The sequence below is a fragment of the Balearica regulorum genome, chromosome 14, assembly GCF_011004875.1.
Source record: "Balearica regulorum gibbericeps isolate bBalReg1 chromosome 14, bBalReg1.pri, whole genome shotgun sequence".
In the NCBI taxonomy this organism is placed as follows: Eukaryota; Metazoa; Chordata; class Aves; order Gruiformes; family Gruidae; genus Balearica; species Balearica regulorum.
Genome location: NC_046197.1, coordinates 1,172,779 through 1,190,467, shown reverse-complemented (window position 1 = coordinate 1,190,467; position 17,689 = coordinate 1,172,779). Strand labels below are relative to the sequence as shown.

The window sequence follows — 17,689 nt, the reverse complement described above, 5'->3', positions numbered from 1 at the left end:
CCTGGACCCAGTGTTGTTTTGTTGAACGTTGAAGCTGCAGTGTTACCTTTCTTTGCAAAAGGTAATTGGAGTGGTCAGAAAGAGGGAAATCTATACCAGTTTCCCTTGCTGAATTTTCTTTGATTATCACTCTTTCTAGGATTTTCTTGGCCTGACCCCAAGAATAACTTCTGCAGCCAAGAAATCTGCCTACACAACTGAATTCTTACAATGCGGGTATAAGACTGCTGTGTCTGGGCAGGTTGTTAGCTATACAGACTGAAAAAATTGGGAAGGTACTTCATACTTACATTTCGCTATGTTACAGTGCATGCTCGCATCAGAACAAGATGAAGGGAGGGTTCACTCACGCTGCTGGTCTTTACTTGTGTGAATAAGCCACTGATGCTTAGCCTGCAGCAGTTCAGCCTAGATTGCATGCCACTGTCTCAGCGTAAGTGCATCCATTTTTGACACTGGAAATGCATGCCACGTTGCACAAAATTATTCCACTCCTATTACAGTTTAGCAAGAAATAGTCTCCATTACTAGGTTTGTGTCTATTTTTGGATGTAACCTAAATATTGAATGTCAAATCGCAGAGAGGTCACTACACTCTGAATGTAGAAATATCTTATAGGCTTTTTGTGTAGCACAATGGACAACACACACAAACAAAAGAATTGTAACAATACATGAGCACATCACGATTCCAGAAATACTCAGTGAACTACCACTTACTTTAGTAAACCCACTAGTGCCCTAATACAGCACAGTACCATAGCAGTGTAACATGCTCTTCACTTAGCTGTCACTTATGCTGAATTGCAGAAAGATACAGAAAAAATACCGAAAGAGATACAATTACAGTTTACTATATTGCTATTATGGCCATACATAGTTCTATTTTTAGCTGTAACCTAAATAGAAGATGTAAAAGCACAAAAGGGTCTCATGCATCTGTATATGTAAAAATCATTCAAGCCTATCCTTTAATTCAGTAGCAAAAGATGACCAAGAAAAAAGAAATTAACCTAAATTTTGAAAATACATTTAACTTCTGGAATTTGAATTAACTTTTGGTATATATAAACATTTTGTCTATCTTCCATATACCAAATACTGTAACCACCACCACCACCCCCAATTAAAAAAAAAAAAAAAAAAAAACAATCAAGGATATCTAAGTTCTGCTAAAATTGCAATCTTGGAGTCATTTCAAGTGCGTTGAATTATAAGTATGGAGTTGCATCCAGTACCTTTTAAATATTTTATGCTTTATTTTTGTTACATTTATATTATTAGGGAGCAATACAATCATCCCACCTCAGAAGGTCCAAGGGCCACTTATGTTCATATTTTTAACTCCAAATGAGTCAGTCTGAAAGCACTTAAAGACAAAATTAGTCAACATCCAGACTTACTTTTTTTTTTTTACTGAAATTTCTATTGGTAAACCCAGAGAAATTCTAATCCTCTCATTTTAATGTAAAATGAGTAAAAATATTCCTCACTAATAAAGTAATTGTGATCTTTCTGGACGGAAATAATATTTAAGTCCACAGGGATTTAGACTAAGGAACAGTTTTCAAGAACAAGTGACAATTCTCTTTCCCACCTCAGATGACTGGAAACTATTTTACAAGTATCTCTAACATAATTATACTTTACTTTAAATCTTGGTGAATCTAAAGTGTATACAGAAATGAAAGTATAGAAACTGCAGCTTCTGCTCACTCCTGATCATTTGAATATGAATGCCATTTTAATAACTTGCAAATCTTGCAAGAAATACGTAAATTGTATGTATACACACATGTGTGTGTATAAATGTGTAGTTGATTCTCCAGTGTACTAGCCAATGGAATCATCAGCATCAAATTAATAATAACTGGCATAATTTTGTTTCTAAGGGTAGATGAGTTCTCATGGGCTCTGCCTCTGCTCCCCTGCTCAGCTCAATTAATGCACAGCCTTTGGACTTTCCATGTAGGTCACATCTATAGTTATCCATTCCTGTGTATTAGGAGCTAAGAAAATAAAATTGCCAAAGGTAACACCTGTGATTTATTTTGCCCACTATCAAAAGCTCCTAAAAAGGTGTCTCGTATTTCAAGTTTAAAAATTCACCTGAATGACTGAAATACAGCGAGATGTAATGAGAGACATTTTGGTTGTTCTCATTACAGAGATCAGAGATACTTTTGCATTTCTATTATTATTCAGTCCATTAATGTATTGGTAACCTAAGTTTCAAGATCTCACTCAATAGGAACATGGATATCAGTTGCACCAAGGTGTTGGGTTTTTTTAAATATCACCTTTGTTATAGAAGTTTTGCAATTATGAACTACTCTCCAGCCAAAGATACACCCCCAGGACACTATCAGAGTTCTTGCAGACACCTTCTGAGTTAAGAGATTGCCAAAAAGGTTTTTAGCTCCCCATTACAAAGGTTCTAACTCAGCCTTCCCCCCCTGCCCTGCCCCCAGATGCTCAAAATAATCAATGATATTCCCAAAGTACATCAATGCATTAGGCACAAATTCTTCTTTACATGCTGCCAACTGCTATTTTCCTGGGCTCTACAATTTCCTACTGAAAGACACTGACACTTCTGCTTTTGCAAGATTTATTCCACTCCCACCTTTGCATAGTGAGATCCATGACATGTGCAACCCTCTGCCACTACAGAGAACTAAACTTAAAACTGATTATGACCTCGATTAAATGCTAGGTAAACCAACATGAGTAAATCAAACAACAAATATTTGAGAAAAGTTCTTGCCTTGTCAGTAGGATTTATGTGGAAAATGTGTTCAGAAAACGGGGGGGGGGGGAATGACACACGGGACCTGGACCCCCCCCAACCCACAAACCTATTTCATCTTGCCCCCAGATAAATAACAGAAGGCATGATAAACTAATTTCATAGTTAAGAGCAAATCAGGAATCTTTTCCAGAACAAGGGAAAATCCACTAAAAATCACTACTTGGAAATTCAAGAGTTATAAAAGAAAGTGCTTTTTCAGATACTATATCTGAATATGTATTTGGTTATCCAAAAAAAGTTGCTGGAAGTTCCTTTTTGAACTTTACATCAAGGTTCAAAAGGGGCTGGCCATTTACAGGTATTTTAAGGTACCATAATGATTTCAAAAATGAAAATAAATATCATCATTACAGACTTAGGACAACCTCTAATAATTATAAATTAGGATAAAAATAACTGCAGGAAGCAGATCATACCATGTCTGTCTAACATGGGTTCTTACATTTGCCTTAGAAACATCTGGAACAGCTCTTACCACAGAGTACTGGCCTGGACAGAGCCAACACCGATTAGTTAGTTACCATTACATACTGAGGAAATTTGACAGTCTGCAGGCAAAACATCTCAAAACTTCACAAAAATATAAAGACAACTCACAGCACCTATTAAAAATAAAACTGGTGTTATTTTGCATATAAGAAAAATGAATTTCGGACAAGTGACACAGCAAAACCCAGCAGATCAGACCTGCAGATATATCCCACCTTGTAGTCCTACACTGTAATCAAAGTAAGATATTTCCTCCTGCGAAATCACTTATCACACTACTGAGAAGAAACCAGCTTGGTCAGAGGCTCAGAAGACAATTGGTTTGGATTTGCAAAACCCATGGATTGCTTGGAAAAAGAGATGAACGCTACAAATTACATTTCCTAAAGAGGTGCTGGATATTGAATTCTTGGTACTCCACCATAGGCTTACCTCGGGCATTGCAAACCAGCATCTTGGCTCAGCAAACTATTCACCCCTCAATGAAAAATTCTCAGGAATTGGGGTATATTAAAAAAAAAAAAAGTCACAGGCTCCATATGGTGTAGACTAGAACCACCTATGGATTAGAAACTGCACAGACTCTTATCATGCCCCTACTTAGCTATCTGAAGACAATGGCTCAGCTTGCAAGACATTTAGTTTTCACTTACATCACCTTTACCTTCAGTTATGCCTGAAGGTCCTAAACATTTGTGGGGGAAAAAAAATCTCTTTTGTCATTCCATAACCATGTTTCACCTAAAGAGATCTTGGCTTTAGGAAAGATATAAAAGGAACTGAAGTTTCCTCCAGGTGCCTTGAAATGACACCTGCTCTCCTGCAAATACCCTCAGTACCTTCTTCCACACTGACAGCAACCCAGCGTAGACACAAAGCCATGCGCCTGGGAGGAAAAAAGTGAAAGGAAGAAGTACTTACCAAGAGGACAGCACTCAAACGATCACTTTGGACCTGCTGCACTTGGATGCAGGGTCCTGGCACTTGTAATCTTGAGCCGCTGGGAATGTTCCCAGCATCACCATTTGGGATGCTGCTGTTACTAGGCCCAAGACCTACAGATGCCCTGTACAAGTAGGTATGGGTCAGTTTACCCACACCAGTGACCTCCAGCATGTCTGGTGGGAGGTGGGAGCTGGGAAGCATGTGCACGCTATAGCAATACTTTTCATACTCATCAGCTGGGCAGCAGCAGCTGCTGCAGCAGCAAGTCCGACAGCGGCACAGCCGCACAATGGCAAGAAAGAGGAGGAACGCTGCAAAGATGCAGGAGACACAGGCAAGGGAAACGATCAAGTAGATATTTGTAGCGTTGAGTAGTGGTGGTGGCTCTCCACTGTCATCGAAGTCTGGCAGTGCCTGGGGCAGGGTGTCAGCCAGCAGAATGCCCACTGTGACAGTAGAGGAGAGCGGTGGATCCCCGTGGTCCCGCACCACCACAACCACCTTGTGCTTGAGGAAGTCGGTGGAGCGCAAGGAGCGTGTGGTGCGCAGCTCACCAGAGTGTGGTGCCAAGCGGAACAGGGTGGAGTCGGAGGACTGGGCAAGGTGATAGGAGAGCCAGGCGTTCTGTGCATTGTCCTCATCATCCGCCACCACTTTGGTCACCAGGTAGTCCTCATCAGCCAGGCGGGGCACAACTTCAACAGCTACTGAGCCATTCTGGCTGGTGGGGTACAGGATGGCTGGGGCATTGTCATTCTGGTCTGAGATGTAAACATTCACAGTTATGGCAGCACTCAAGGCTGGTGACCCATTGTCCTTGGCTTCCACTTGGAAATAGAAGCTCCTAAGCTGCTCAAAGTCAAAGGCACGTGTTGCATAGATGCTCCCGTTGCCCAAGCTCACAGATAAAAAGCTGGCCAGCGCACTGCCTGCAACTGTTGAATTCCTGAGCATGTAAGAGACCCGTCCATTCTCCCCCATATCAGGGTCAGATGCTGAGACTTGGTAGAGAAAAGCACCAAGTGGATTGTTCTCCTCCACAAACACATCAAACGTGTCAGCACTGAAGACAGGGGGGTTATCATTCACATCAGAAATCTGCACCCAAAGGGTCTTCTGAGTGGTGATGGGTGGAGAGCCCAAGTCTGTGGCAGTAATGGTGATGTTGTACCCACTAACTAGCTCTCGGTCCAGAAGCCCACTTGTGACCAGGCTGTAGTAGTTTTCAAGGGAAGGCTTTAACTGGAAGGGAAGGTTATCGGGGATCTGGCAGGTTACTTTCCCGTTCTCCCCAGGGTCCTTATCCATAATACTCAGCAGAGCTATCACTGTGCCAGGAACAGCATCCTCAGGAATGGGACTGGAAAGGGATGTAATTGTTATCTCTGGGCCATGATTGTTCACATCAGTGATTTCCACCAGCAGCTTAGCTGTGCTGGACATGCCAAATGCCCCGTTATCCCTTGCCTCAATAAGCATCTCGAGGAGAGGTCTCTGAACAGCTAAAACGCCATTGACTGTCACCTCTCCAGTGTGCGGGTGAATTAAGAACATTCTCTGTAGATCAGCAGAAGTAGTATTGCTAAATGAATACCTGACCTCTCCGTTTGGACCTTCATCCAAGTCCGTGGCATGCACTTGCACTACCAAAGTGCCACTGGGGGAGTTTTCCAAGATACTCGCCCTGTAGACTGAGTGCTCAAATTCTGGTGCATTGTCATTGGTATCCAGCACAGTCACAATGACCGGGACATCACCAGACTTTGGAGGATCCCCACCATCTTTGGCTGTAAGGACAAGTCTGTGAGTGGCTTGCTGCTCCCTGTCTAAGGCTTTCTTCAGCACCAGTTCAGGATATTTACTCCCATCCCCGCGTGCCTGCATTTCCAAATGGAAATGTTTGTCCAGGCTCAGAGTATAGTTCTGGACACTGTTGGTACCTTCATCAAGATCTTGGGCAGTGGGGAGTGTAAACCGTGCACCAGGTGACAGGAACTCAGGCACGTTTATATGGTATTCACTTAAGGGAAAGATGGGGGAGTTGTCATTTATGTCCAAGACTTTAAATTCCATCCTATACAGCTCTAGAGGGTTTTCTAACACGAGTTCATAATTCAGAAGACAGGCAGACTTTAATTCACAAAGCTGCTCTCTGTCTATGGGCTCGTTAACAGATAAAGCCCCCGTGCTTGCATTTATATTAAAATATTGCTTACTTGAACCGGTGATCATGCGAAATTTCCGAGCTGAAAGTGTAGCTGCATCTATTCCTAAGTCCTTCGCTATGTTCCCAACAGATGCTCCACGCTCCGTTTCCTCAGCGATGGAATACACTACTTGCCCGTTCGCGGTGCAGCAAATAAGGCAGAAGACCATTAAATAGACCCGCATTCTTCCTCCCCTCGTTCAGCTCCCCGCAGACCGGCTCAGCAGGAACATAATCCAGAAATTTCAGCAAACCCCCCGAAGTTCCAAACACGAAGCGAACGGGCACCGGGGCGCACCGGCGGTAAGGCGAGAAGTTCTCTGCGGGCGCGGGAGGGACCCCGGCTTCTCGGCTTCTCCCACCCCCTCTCCCCGCGCCGCCGGCTTCCGTGCGGGGAGAGGCGGCAGCTCCGCTGTGCTGCTCCCGCCGCCGCCGCTCCCTGTGACCGGAGCGGCGGGACCCCGCGCGTCTCTTACACGCGCGCGGCGGCGGCGGCGGCGCCACCCAGAGGCCGCGGCGCCACCTGCGCCACCGGGGGAGGGGGCTGCGCTCCCCCCATCAGCTGCTGCTTCTCCTCCTCCTCCTCCTCCTCCTTCCCGCCTCCGTTTTCTTTTTTAACCCCCCGACGGAGATCGGGGGAGTGGGGGGCCGGGCCTCCGAGTCCGCGGCATGGATGTGCTTCCGTGAAGGAGAGATGCAGAGCGGACCCCCCCCTCCCTCCCTCCCCCCGTCCCTGCCTCCCTCCCTGCCTCCCTCCGCTCCTTGCAGGAGAGGCAGCGAGAGGATGCGCTGCCGCACGCTGTCAGAGTACTGCGGTGGAAGAGAAACGCGTATGAGAAGTGACAGGCATCGGCTAAACATGGGTCAGCACAGTCCAGACACGCTCTGGCTGAGCACAACATTTCCCAGAGGAGATTTAAGAGCACAATTAAAGGAGGCAGTCGACTTTACCCTTGTTAAACTTAAAAAAAAAAAAAGTAACAGAGAGGGAAGGAGAAAAAAAAAAAGAAAAAGAAAAAGCCTCTTTCCTGCTTCGTCTTCTGGACAAGGTAGATTACCACGGATTATTAGAGAGAAGGATCTTTCCACTGACAGTCCCCAGTCAGATCACCCGCAGCCACAGATGAGCTCCCATCCAGCCTGCCAAAGCAGGATGGGGATGGCTCGGTTGGGCGGGGAAAAGTGGGAGGCTGTAGCAGTCGAATTACTTGTAGAGACGTAAATACCGGCGCCAGAGAGGTCTTGCATTTAGGACATGCCCACGAACTGCGGGGAGAGACGAGCTGATACCACACAGAGACAGCAGATCACGTGTGAAAAAAATAAAACAAATTCAATGCTCTCTGCTCCCCTGACTTTCTGCTCCAAGGGCACAGTCAGCAACTACCCCCTAAGCAGGTGGGAGAGGGCAGAATGCATTTCAAAATACCCTCCTGGAAAACCTTTCTGGAATGACCTTCGGTAACAAGTCACACAGATGGGCCTCAAGCCCTGACAACTCCTCCAGTCTCCTCTGTTTCCACCTTCTGTGAGAGCTTATTATCATGAGATCCTGATCGATCAAAAGCAAGCAGCTGTAAGTCTGCAGTATGGAGAGATCTTAACCCTTCATGCGTTCACTGTATTTCCCAGGCAAGTGAAAAAGAACATTTCAATTATACATAGTATCAGGGCATTTCAAAATAGGAGCAAATTGGGAGCACAGCCAAAAATTGTATATTAAATAAAAAAAATCAATACATCTGTTTGTATCCTCACAATTCAGCAAAACTTCCCAGTGAGGTTTGTACCAGCGCAAGCCTTGATCAGCCCCAGCACAAGTACCTGCAGATATAACGATTTTTTAACTCCAGGTGCCCCTGGCAGTGCCTGAATATTGCATTTTACTTCTACTGTGTTGACGGTACAGAACCCGCTACAGCTGGGGCAGGGCGGGGGGGGAGCTGAGTGCAGGAGCTGCGGAGCTGCTGTGCCTTAATTCACACACTGCATAAATTTGTTCAATGCACTGCACACAGTATGCAATGTAAGTATTAATGGTACACTGTTTACCTTGTTTGTGGGTTTTTTTTCCTTGATTGCTATGCAGAAATGCCCAATTCCCACCTAGTCACCATAAAATTGTCATCCAGATTTCCTGCCACCTCACATTTGCCCTAGACTCCTCTTCTGCCAAGATATGATGTCATCTACAATATATGAAAAAGTTACTGGGTTTACTGCTCTGTAGTGATAAACACCCTGAACCAATGCAATAGCACCTATTAAAGTGACAGGAAAGACCCATAAATTTCCCTTAACGTTGGCCTGCAGCAAAGATAAACCCATCCGCTTGAGAAGGCTAGGGCAGCCAGGTGTTAGTATCCCAGGTGCACACAGAGATAAAACACATAGACTCTACTCACCCATCTGTGACTGTGTTTGCAACAAAGAAACCCAAGAATCTGGGGCCCAAGATCCTCCTGTTGAATAGATAAAGCCACTCAAAGGCAGATTTTCTTTAAATCTTAATATTGGAATAACAAGCCGTGGTGCGCATACTGGTGCCTGAAATACCAGCAGTGCTAGCAGAAACCAATTAATGAACAATGACCAAAATCATTCAGCAGAATTGTACATTTGCCTCTTTCCAAGACGTACTCACCTTTTGAGAAGTATCTGGCAGTCTACGCCAATTTTGTCTTTAATTCGCTCATTACAACTCATTTACCATTCGTTTACCATCCCAAATAACTTCTTCAGCTTTCTGCTACATCTTCAAATTTTCTAGTGTTGCCTAATGCTTCTCTACAGGGCTGTAAGGGAACCTGCTTCCAACTCTTTCTTTTTGACGTTTTGAAAACCTTGCAGCCCTGCTTTTGGCATCCCTTGTCCTATTGTCCCTTTCCACTCTGCTGTGGACAGTGACATTCCCAGTAGTCAGGCCCCTTCACTCACCAGAACCATCTCAGTCCAGCCTGGATGAGGACCTGATCCACACACTGCTCAAGTAGACAGCCGTGGGTCACAGCCAAAATCCAGTGCTTAGTAATATTAAATATCTAGGGCCAGTTACACCACAGTCACTACTGCTGTGAAGGGAGTAACACTCTTGTGTCATGAGGGCAGAATCCAGCCTTGCCCTGTGTGTGAAGCCACTGCTCTGCTCAGCAGAGTCCCAGGCCCGTTCCTCCCCGTCTGTCCATGCTCTGCCTCCCACATCCAGCTGCCCCGGAGGTCTCAAGGGTGTGTTTACACTCAGTTTCTCCACTCTCACTCTTGTTTGGCCGCCCTTCCACCTAACCCCTCTCTTAAGAGTCTCTAATCTCAAAAGTCTCCTCTCCATCTCAAGTCACCCTAATTACGTTATTTGTGCATCAGTTGTATTAAACACCTTTAATGTAGACACTTCGCTTGGTATCACAGCGGATAATATAACCACCGTTTAAAACCTCTCGTCTTTAGTTTCACGTTTGTCTTCAATTTGCCACCTCAGAACCATTCCCTATTCCCTTCCCTCGGCTTGACCTATTCTTGAAGCCAGAATGAGCCGACTCGCTGAGGCATTTAACTTTTCGTGATCCCGAGGCCATGGTCCGGGACCTCTCACCACCTCCCACTCCCCGAGGTGCTCACAGAGCGCTTCCTCCACGTCCCTCCGCCCGACAGGCAGTCGCAGTGCTGCTTTACACTGCCCCAGAGCCCCGAGCATCCCTTAAGTACTCTTTCTCCCGCCCCTCTTATATTTTTTAGCCAATCACCCCCTTTTCCAGCAATAAGACGTCATTAGTCCAGCCGTGAACGTTGTACTCGGAACAATGGTAGCGGCCAGAAGAAACTGTTAAGCGAGCAAAGGCAAAAAAATAAAGGTGACTAGTAAAACCGGGTTACCCTGGACTGTGGAGCACAGGGCTGCACCACACGAAGGGCCAGTCGTGTTTGAACATCATCATCTACGCCAGCGACGATTTTAAGGCGCCGTTTCCGCGGGCTGTGCAGACGAGGCGCGGTGCCTTCAGTGGAGGTTTGCAGGACACATCCCGCCGGGTACTCAGGCTTGGAAAAGCCCAGGGACACCCATCAGAACCGAGGGGGCCCGATGGTGCTGAATTAGGACAAGGTGCTTCAGCGGGAGAGAGCAGAAGGGGCTGAATCCGTTCGGGAGAGCAGACGGAAAGACAGCCCTACGTTTTCTCCTCCGAGGGGAACCGGCAGCTGTCCCCGAACAGACCGACAGCCCCAGCCCTCATGTCCACCCGAAAAGGAGCACGTGAAAAGCTTGTACACTGACGGGAGCCCGACAGTAAACAGGATCTGTCTGCGGACTGAGGAAGACCGGAGCCAGAAGCAGGGGCTCCTCCTCGGAGCCGCAGAGAACCCGCTGGTCGCCTTTCTCATGTGGGCTCCTCCGGGTAGAGATGAGCGCAAGGACGGTGATATCCTCAGCGACCCGAAACACCGCGGTCCTCCCGCTCGGGATCCGGCGTGGCAGGCAGCCCGTGCTGTGCACCGTGGGAGCTGTCCCCCGCGGGAACCCCCGCCCCCCGCGGGCTCACTCTCAGCTCCACGCCTCCTCCGGCGAGAGCGGCGGGCAGAGCAGCTTTGCTGTTGGCTCAGCGCCGGGCTGATCCGCTGTTGTTCCCGCAGTTCGGACACCCCCCCGCCCGCGGGAGGCAGGCTGTGCCTGCTGGCAGGGCGGGCAGTGACGTCAGGACACCCTTCAACAAGCCACGTGAGCTCGCATCTGCTACGTGGGGACAGCGGGAGCAGAGATGACTAAAAAGAGCCCGGGAGAACAATGTTGTACGCAGAGGATTTCTAGGTTTCAGCAAACCCTACGAAAATCCTCATTACCCACATCAAGCCACAGAAATACGGACTCAGAATGTGCTATTCAGCATATCGCAGGCAAGAACTCTCCTCTTGAACGCGAGGACATACACTGGTCTATTTACCCCCATTCAGAGACCACCGGGCTCGGCGGAAGCTCCTGGGAGGGACATCAGCGACAGCGGGTACGGGAAACCGGTCCCGCTCATGCGACAGAGCAGCTCCGAGCGAGCACTCGGCGTCTCGCAACTCCTCCGGCAGCCGTTCCGGACTTTTCCCTGCTTATAAAATCCCCGGTTCTGAGGCTGCAAAATAGCCTCCGGCCGCTATGGCGGTGCGGGCGCTGCCGCCGCCGCTCCCCGCCCCTTCCGCTCCCCGCCCCGCCCGCGGAAGCGCTCTGCAGCGCATCCGGCTGCAAGCTCTATCTCGGCTGTCAGGATTGCACTGTGTCCGAGAGCATCGCCGTTCAGCATCATCATTCTCTCCAAAACAATATGAGGAGAGAATGAGAGCCTGGGCTTGAAGGGATTGACAGCTCTGCGGGAAATTATCTTTTCTTCCAGACACTGACTGGATATTCTAGTGCCTTCTGTTAGCGACTCCTGCCCCGACTGTGCTACCAAGTGAAAGCATCCACGAGCTCTGTTTCTGGAGTTAAGATTGCTTTTTGTTTCTAGAAGAATACTGGAATATTTCCTGACGGCGGACGTCTATAATAAATCCCGTTCAGATCTTCAACTCATTATTGTGGTCAGAGAAACCGTACGGAAGCCAAAGCCTCCCCGCCGTCGGCATTAAGAGACTCCACAGCGCCCTTAATCATAGCTCAAGGAAACGAATTGTTTCCCACACCTGTGAGCAAATGCTGTGTTTTTTCATCCTCTTGTAAAGAACTAGTTAAACCTTCTTATAAAGCTAACCAGAAGATTCTCCTTTAGCCGATCGTCGTTTGCTGTTCCTGCCTTCTTTCACATCCATGTGAATTAAGGGAAGAAAGTAACAGCTCTACAGCTCTGGGACTCACTTGCCTGCCTTGCTACTCACAAGTGAAGTTAGTTCACGCATACTTAAGAGGTTGTTGTAATGATCCATTCCCCTTAAGCACATCAGCTATCGGACATGAAAGACTAGAAACACGATCCTCAGCAAATACACAAAGAACTCAAACGCAAAGCCCTTACTAAGGGATCTAAAATAGATGCAGGAAGGAAAGAGAAATTCGTGGGACACGCTCAGATTTTTCTATGGATAATCCACACCTATGATTTTTTTCAAAACGGACATGAAATTTTCAACTTTATATACTGGATTTCGGTATCCCTTATAAGCACCATTCTTGTCAATTTGGAACAACGATCTGTGATTTTTTTTTTTTTTTTTTTTTAGTCCACGTCCTTCGTGTAAAACACTTGTGTTAGTACAAAACCCAACAAAATGTACGTTCTCCAAAGAAATATACCACGTTACAGGTATCACTTTGCAACAAAACATTGGTAAACATCCAAATGCGTGTCTTTAGCTAACTGAACGCCTAACATGAAAAAGAATATCAAAGTACTGCTTGTTCTTACTACCCCGGCAACCCTACAGACTTCGTTTTTATGCTATAAAAATCAGATGTAAGAGATCTTCACTTTTCCCTGTAGAAGTTGTATGCAGTTTCTAACATTGAACAATGAACTCTAAACATGATCCTAATATCTCATCTCAAAGAGTGCTTTGAAGTTGGTCTCGATGGGAACAGAGTCGATCCAACGCCATCAGTGCATGGCCAGGACCAGCTGCTTCGGTAACGGTGTTATAACAACCTGGTAAGTACGGAATCACTCTCCACACACGGAAATCGATGTGGAAACCAGTATCGAAAACTCTTCTCGAGTGGAATCTGTGTTTCCCTGCTTCTTCTGTTCTACTGATGGGAGAACCAAAAGCTTTCAACCTATCATCTCTAAACTGTTCAATGCTGCGTATAGAAGCTCTCCCTTCTATTTTTCCCTTAACCACTCTTCCGCCCTCTCTCGAATCCCACCAACTTAATAATTTTCGACTCTACTTTCCACAGCACATTTCTGGGGTGGATGGGGTAGAACAGACACCACAATACAACGAAGAAAGCAGGATCAGGCCGTGGGGAAAGCCGCAAGAAGTACGTGGAGCACCCCCTCCCTCAAACAGTTCTCCACTTTTTCATGAAGCACCTTATATCTCACTCCACTTTCCCCACATTTTCACCCCACTTCCTGAGACAGAACAGTACTCACCCACCAAAGTTTATTCTCCTGACTGCACATCATAACTGTCCCTTGCGTATTTGAGCTTCTTAAGATTGGCGAAACCTACCACCCAGCGAGCTTCTAAATCCATAAAACCCCGAAAGACCCTTGGTGCAAATGAACACAATATTCAACAAACCAAGCGTAAACACGCCTGGTTACAAAGAAAACTAGTTTCTAATTACAGTCATTCTGAGGGACATACGAAACTCCCAGGCACCTCCACGGTATTTTCACATGTTGAAAGGCGCTAAAAAAGGGAAATAAAAGATCCGCTAACACCTATTACCACCATTTTACGTCAAAAAGCGGGGAGGACACGGGAGAGGGGAATTCTTAGCACGCTAAAAATATCTTTAATCATAATACTACACAAGAGGGGAAAAAACACCCAAAACGCTCAGTATTTACAAACACACTTACCACGCCTGAAGCAAATGGGGAGAGAGACGGACCCTTCCCAGCAGAACCATTTTCTGCAGCGGGGCCGGGCGGCGGCGGCGGCGGCGGGAAGTTGGGGCTGAAAACCATCAGGTCGCTCTTGCCCGCGCCGTCCGCCACGCACAGGCTCCGGCTCTGGCGCTGCGAGTACGACCAGCTCCCCACTTCGCTGGCGCACACCAGCGTCGCCGGCCCGGGCCCCGACAGCACGGCCGCCCGCGGCGCCCACCGCGACGCCCCGTACAGCACCACCGCCAGCAGGAACAGGCTCGACACCGCGCAGATGGCCACCACCAGCCACACGTTCGTCGCCGCCGCCGCCGCCGCCGCCGCCGCGCCGCCCTCCGCCGGCCGCAGCCCCGCCCCCGCCCCCGGCGACGACGACGACGACGACGAGCCCGCGGCCGCCAGCGCCGCCTCGGCGCCCTCCACCAGCGACACGCTCAGCGTGGCCGTGGCCGAGCGCGCCGGCTCCCCGTGGTCCCGCACCACGATCACCAGCCGCTGCCGCGGGCCGTCCGCCTCCTCCAGCGCCCGCGCCGTGCTCACCTCGCCGCTGTACAGCCCCACGCGGAACGGGCCCTTCCCCCGCGGCTCCCACAGCTCGTAGCGCAGCCACGCGTTGTAGCCCGAGTCCGCGTCCACCGCGCGGATCTTCGCCACCACCTGCCCCGCCGGCGCCCCCCACGCCGCCCACGCCCACAGCGCCCCCGAGACCGGCCCCGACGCCGCCTCGCCCGCGGCCCCGACGCCCGCACCCCCGCCCGCAAGCGGCAGCAGCGCCGGCGCGTTGTCGTTCTCGTCCACCACGAACAGCTGCACCGTGGCGTTGCCGCACAGCGGCGGCTCCCCCGCGTCCACCGCCCGCACCTCGAACTGCAGCACCTGCAGCTCCTCGTAGTCCAACGGCTGCAGCGCCCACAGCCGACCGCTCTCCGCGTCCACCGACACGTAGCTCGACGCCGGGCGACGCGCCACGCCCGACGACGCGCCCCCGACGACGCCCTCCGCCACCGAGTAGCTCACGCGACCGTTGCCCGCCTCGTCCGGGTCCCGCGCCCACAGCCGCGCCAGCTCCGCGCCCGCCGCGTTGTTCTCCCGCGCCAGCACCGTGTACACGGCCTGCGCGAACGACGGCGCGTTGTCGTTCACGTCCGACACCGGCACGCGCACCCCGCGGCTGGCGCGCAGCGGCGGCGACCCGCCGTCCTCCGCCCGCACCTCCACCTCGTACTCCGACACCCGCTCCCGGTCCAGCGCCTCCCGCAGCACCAGCGAGTACGAGCCCGCGAACGTCGCCACCAGCCCGAACGGCGACGCCGGCCACACCGCGCAGCGCACCCGCCCGTTCGCCCCCGAGTCCCGGTCCGACACGCTCAGCAGCGCCACCACCGTCCCCGCCGCCGCGTCCTCCGGCACCGGCACCGACAGCGACGTCACCCACACCTCCGGCGCGTTGTCGTTCACGTCCAGCACCTCCACCACCACCTTGCAGTGACCCGACAAAGGCGGCGTCCCCTTATCTTTCGCCTTAACCTGTACGTCATAGAAAGTAACTGTCTCAAAGTCCAGGGCGCCCCTCAGTCTGATCTCCCCGCTATTCGCATCGATGCTGAATACATCCACGGCAGATGCAGGAACAAAAGTATCAATTTCATAAACCACCTCACGATTTATTCCCAAGTCCGGATCCGTGGCGTTCACCTGCAACACCAGCGTCCCCTCTAAGGCGTCTTCGGGCAAACGTACGTTATACACCGACTGGTTGAACTGGGGCGCGTTGTCGTTGGCGTCCAGCACCGAGATCACCAGCTCCACCGTGCCCGTCAGCGGCGGACGGCCCCCGTCACTCGCCGTCACCACCAAACGGTGCACAGGCATCGCCTCGCGGTCCAGAGCTTTCGTGAGCACCAAAAACAGGGATTTACTGCGCGAGTCACTATTTTCTTCCTCTATTCTAAAGTGCTCGCTGGGGCTGAGTGTATAGGAGAGCTGCGCGTTGGCTCCGACATCGGCATCCGACGCGCCCTCCAGCGGGAACCGAGACCCCGGCAGCGTGGTGAATTCCGCGATGCTGAGGTTTTTGCGTGCGGCGGGGAAGAGCGGGGCGTTGTCGTTGATGTCGGTGACCTCCAGCTCCACGTGGAAGACGCGCAGCGGCCGCTCCACCAGCACCTCCAGGCGCAGGGCGCACGGCGCGCTCTTCCCGCACAGCTCCTCCCGGTCCAGCCGCGAGCTCACCACCAGCGCCCCGCTCGCCCCGCTCACCTCCACGCTCGCCCGACGGCCCTGCGCCACCAGCCGCAGCCGCCGCGCCTCCGCCTCGCCCGCCTCCAGGCCCAGGTCCTGCGCCAGCCGGCCCACCACCGTCCCGGCCTTCGCTTCCTCCGGCACCGAGTACCGCACCTGACCGCCGCCCAGCGCCCAGGCCGCCTGCAGCACCAGCACCCGCAACACGGGCCCCCAACACACGACCATCGCCCCCGCCGACACCCGCACGGGCCCCGCACGGCTCACCGCCGCCGCACGCACGCACGCACCCGCTCAACTGCCCGCCCCGAGCCGCGCCGCCCCCCCGCGCTCACAGCCGGGCTCTCCGCCGCACCGGGGCGGAGCCGCGGAGACGCTCACCGCCGTTTCTGAGCCTGCAGCGACACCGTGTGCTGCTCCGACGACTCACACGCTCCCCACCGCGCCTCCGCGCCTCCGCACCCGTCCTGCTCATCTCCTCTCCCGTCTCCTCCTTCCCTTCCACTCTTTCTTGGCCTTCTTTATTTTCCTCTTCCCCTCCCCACTCCTTATATCTTTTTCATTCCTTCTTTGCTTTGGGTTTCATAGACTCCTTCCCTTCTGCCTTCCTTTTCGTCGTCCTTATTATTTTTCTTCATTTCACTTTCTTTTTTTCTATTCTCTTTTTCTACTTTATCTTCCTTCTTCTTGCTTTGCTTTCTTCTCTTTCCTCCTCCTCTTTCTTTTTCCTCCTCCTCCTTCTCCTTTCCCTTCTTGCCCTGACGTGCCCCATTCTTTACTCCCCTTGCCCTTCTCTTTCCCCCCGCTCGCACCTCCCCAGTCGCCTCCGGCCCCGCGGCGGACACCATCAAAGACGGAGCCATCGGCGCTAATTACGGGGCATCAGCGCCGGAGCGCGGGACTCTAACCAAGGGGGAGGCTGTTAGGGACCAGCTCCGCTCAGCGTCCAGACGTAACGTCGGGGCGTGCTGGTTATCTCGTCGATCCTCTTCCTTCTTTTCCTTCGGTTCCTTCATTTCCTTCCTCTTCTCCCCATTCTTTCCTTCTATCATTCCTACTCCTCCTCCCTTCCTATGCCTTCTTCCTGGCTTCCTTCTCACTTGCATAGATTCCTTCCTTGCCTTTTTCATTTCCTTCTGTGATTCTGCTGCAACGTTGGAGCAACCTGGTCATCTCCTTTTTTCTCTTCTTTGTCCTCTTCCTTCCATCCTTAGTCTCTTCCTTCCTTTCTTCCTCTCCCTCATCACCTTTCTCTGTATAGTGATAGTGTCCCTGCATGCTAGTAAACCCATTTATATTTTCTTTCTTGCTTTACCTTCTCTCTATTCCTTGCTTTGTTCTTGGTTTCTTTTCTTTCCCTCTATTCTTCCTTCCTTCTCTACTTTCTCCTCTTTCTCCTACTTCATTCTCGAAACGGAGCATGGACATGCCCTCTGGCAAGAGCTCTTTCCCCTTCCTCATCCC

The 17,689-nt window shown here is 50.5% G+C and overlaps 1 protein-coding gene across 5 annotated transcripts in view; it reads right to left on the bottom strand.

The window, feature by feature from the left end:
• LOC104635494 (protocadherin alpha-C2-like) overlaps nucleotides 1-17,689 on the bottom strand; it is a 172,756-nt gene that overhangs the window by 74,326 nt on the left and 80,741 nt on the right. The window contains exon 1 of one of the 5 annotated variants that reach the window (XM_075766119.1): nucleotides 13,958-16,493. The exons of 2 other annotated variants lie outside the window; for them this stretch is intronic. In XM_075766119.1, the coding sequence (XP_075622234.1) occupies nucleotides 13,958-16,453 (2,496 nt within the window). In that variant the 5' untranslated portion in view covers nucleotides 16,454-16,493. Of the gene's footprint in view, nucleotides 1-4,222; nucleotides 6,894-13,957; nucleotides 16,494-17,689 lie in introns of those variants that run through there. 2 more of the 5 variants (XM_075766118.1, XM_075766123.1) reach the window with 2 other exon arrangements.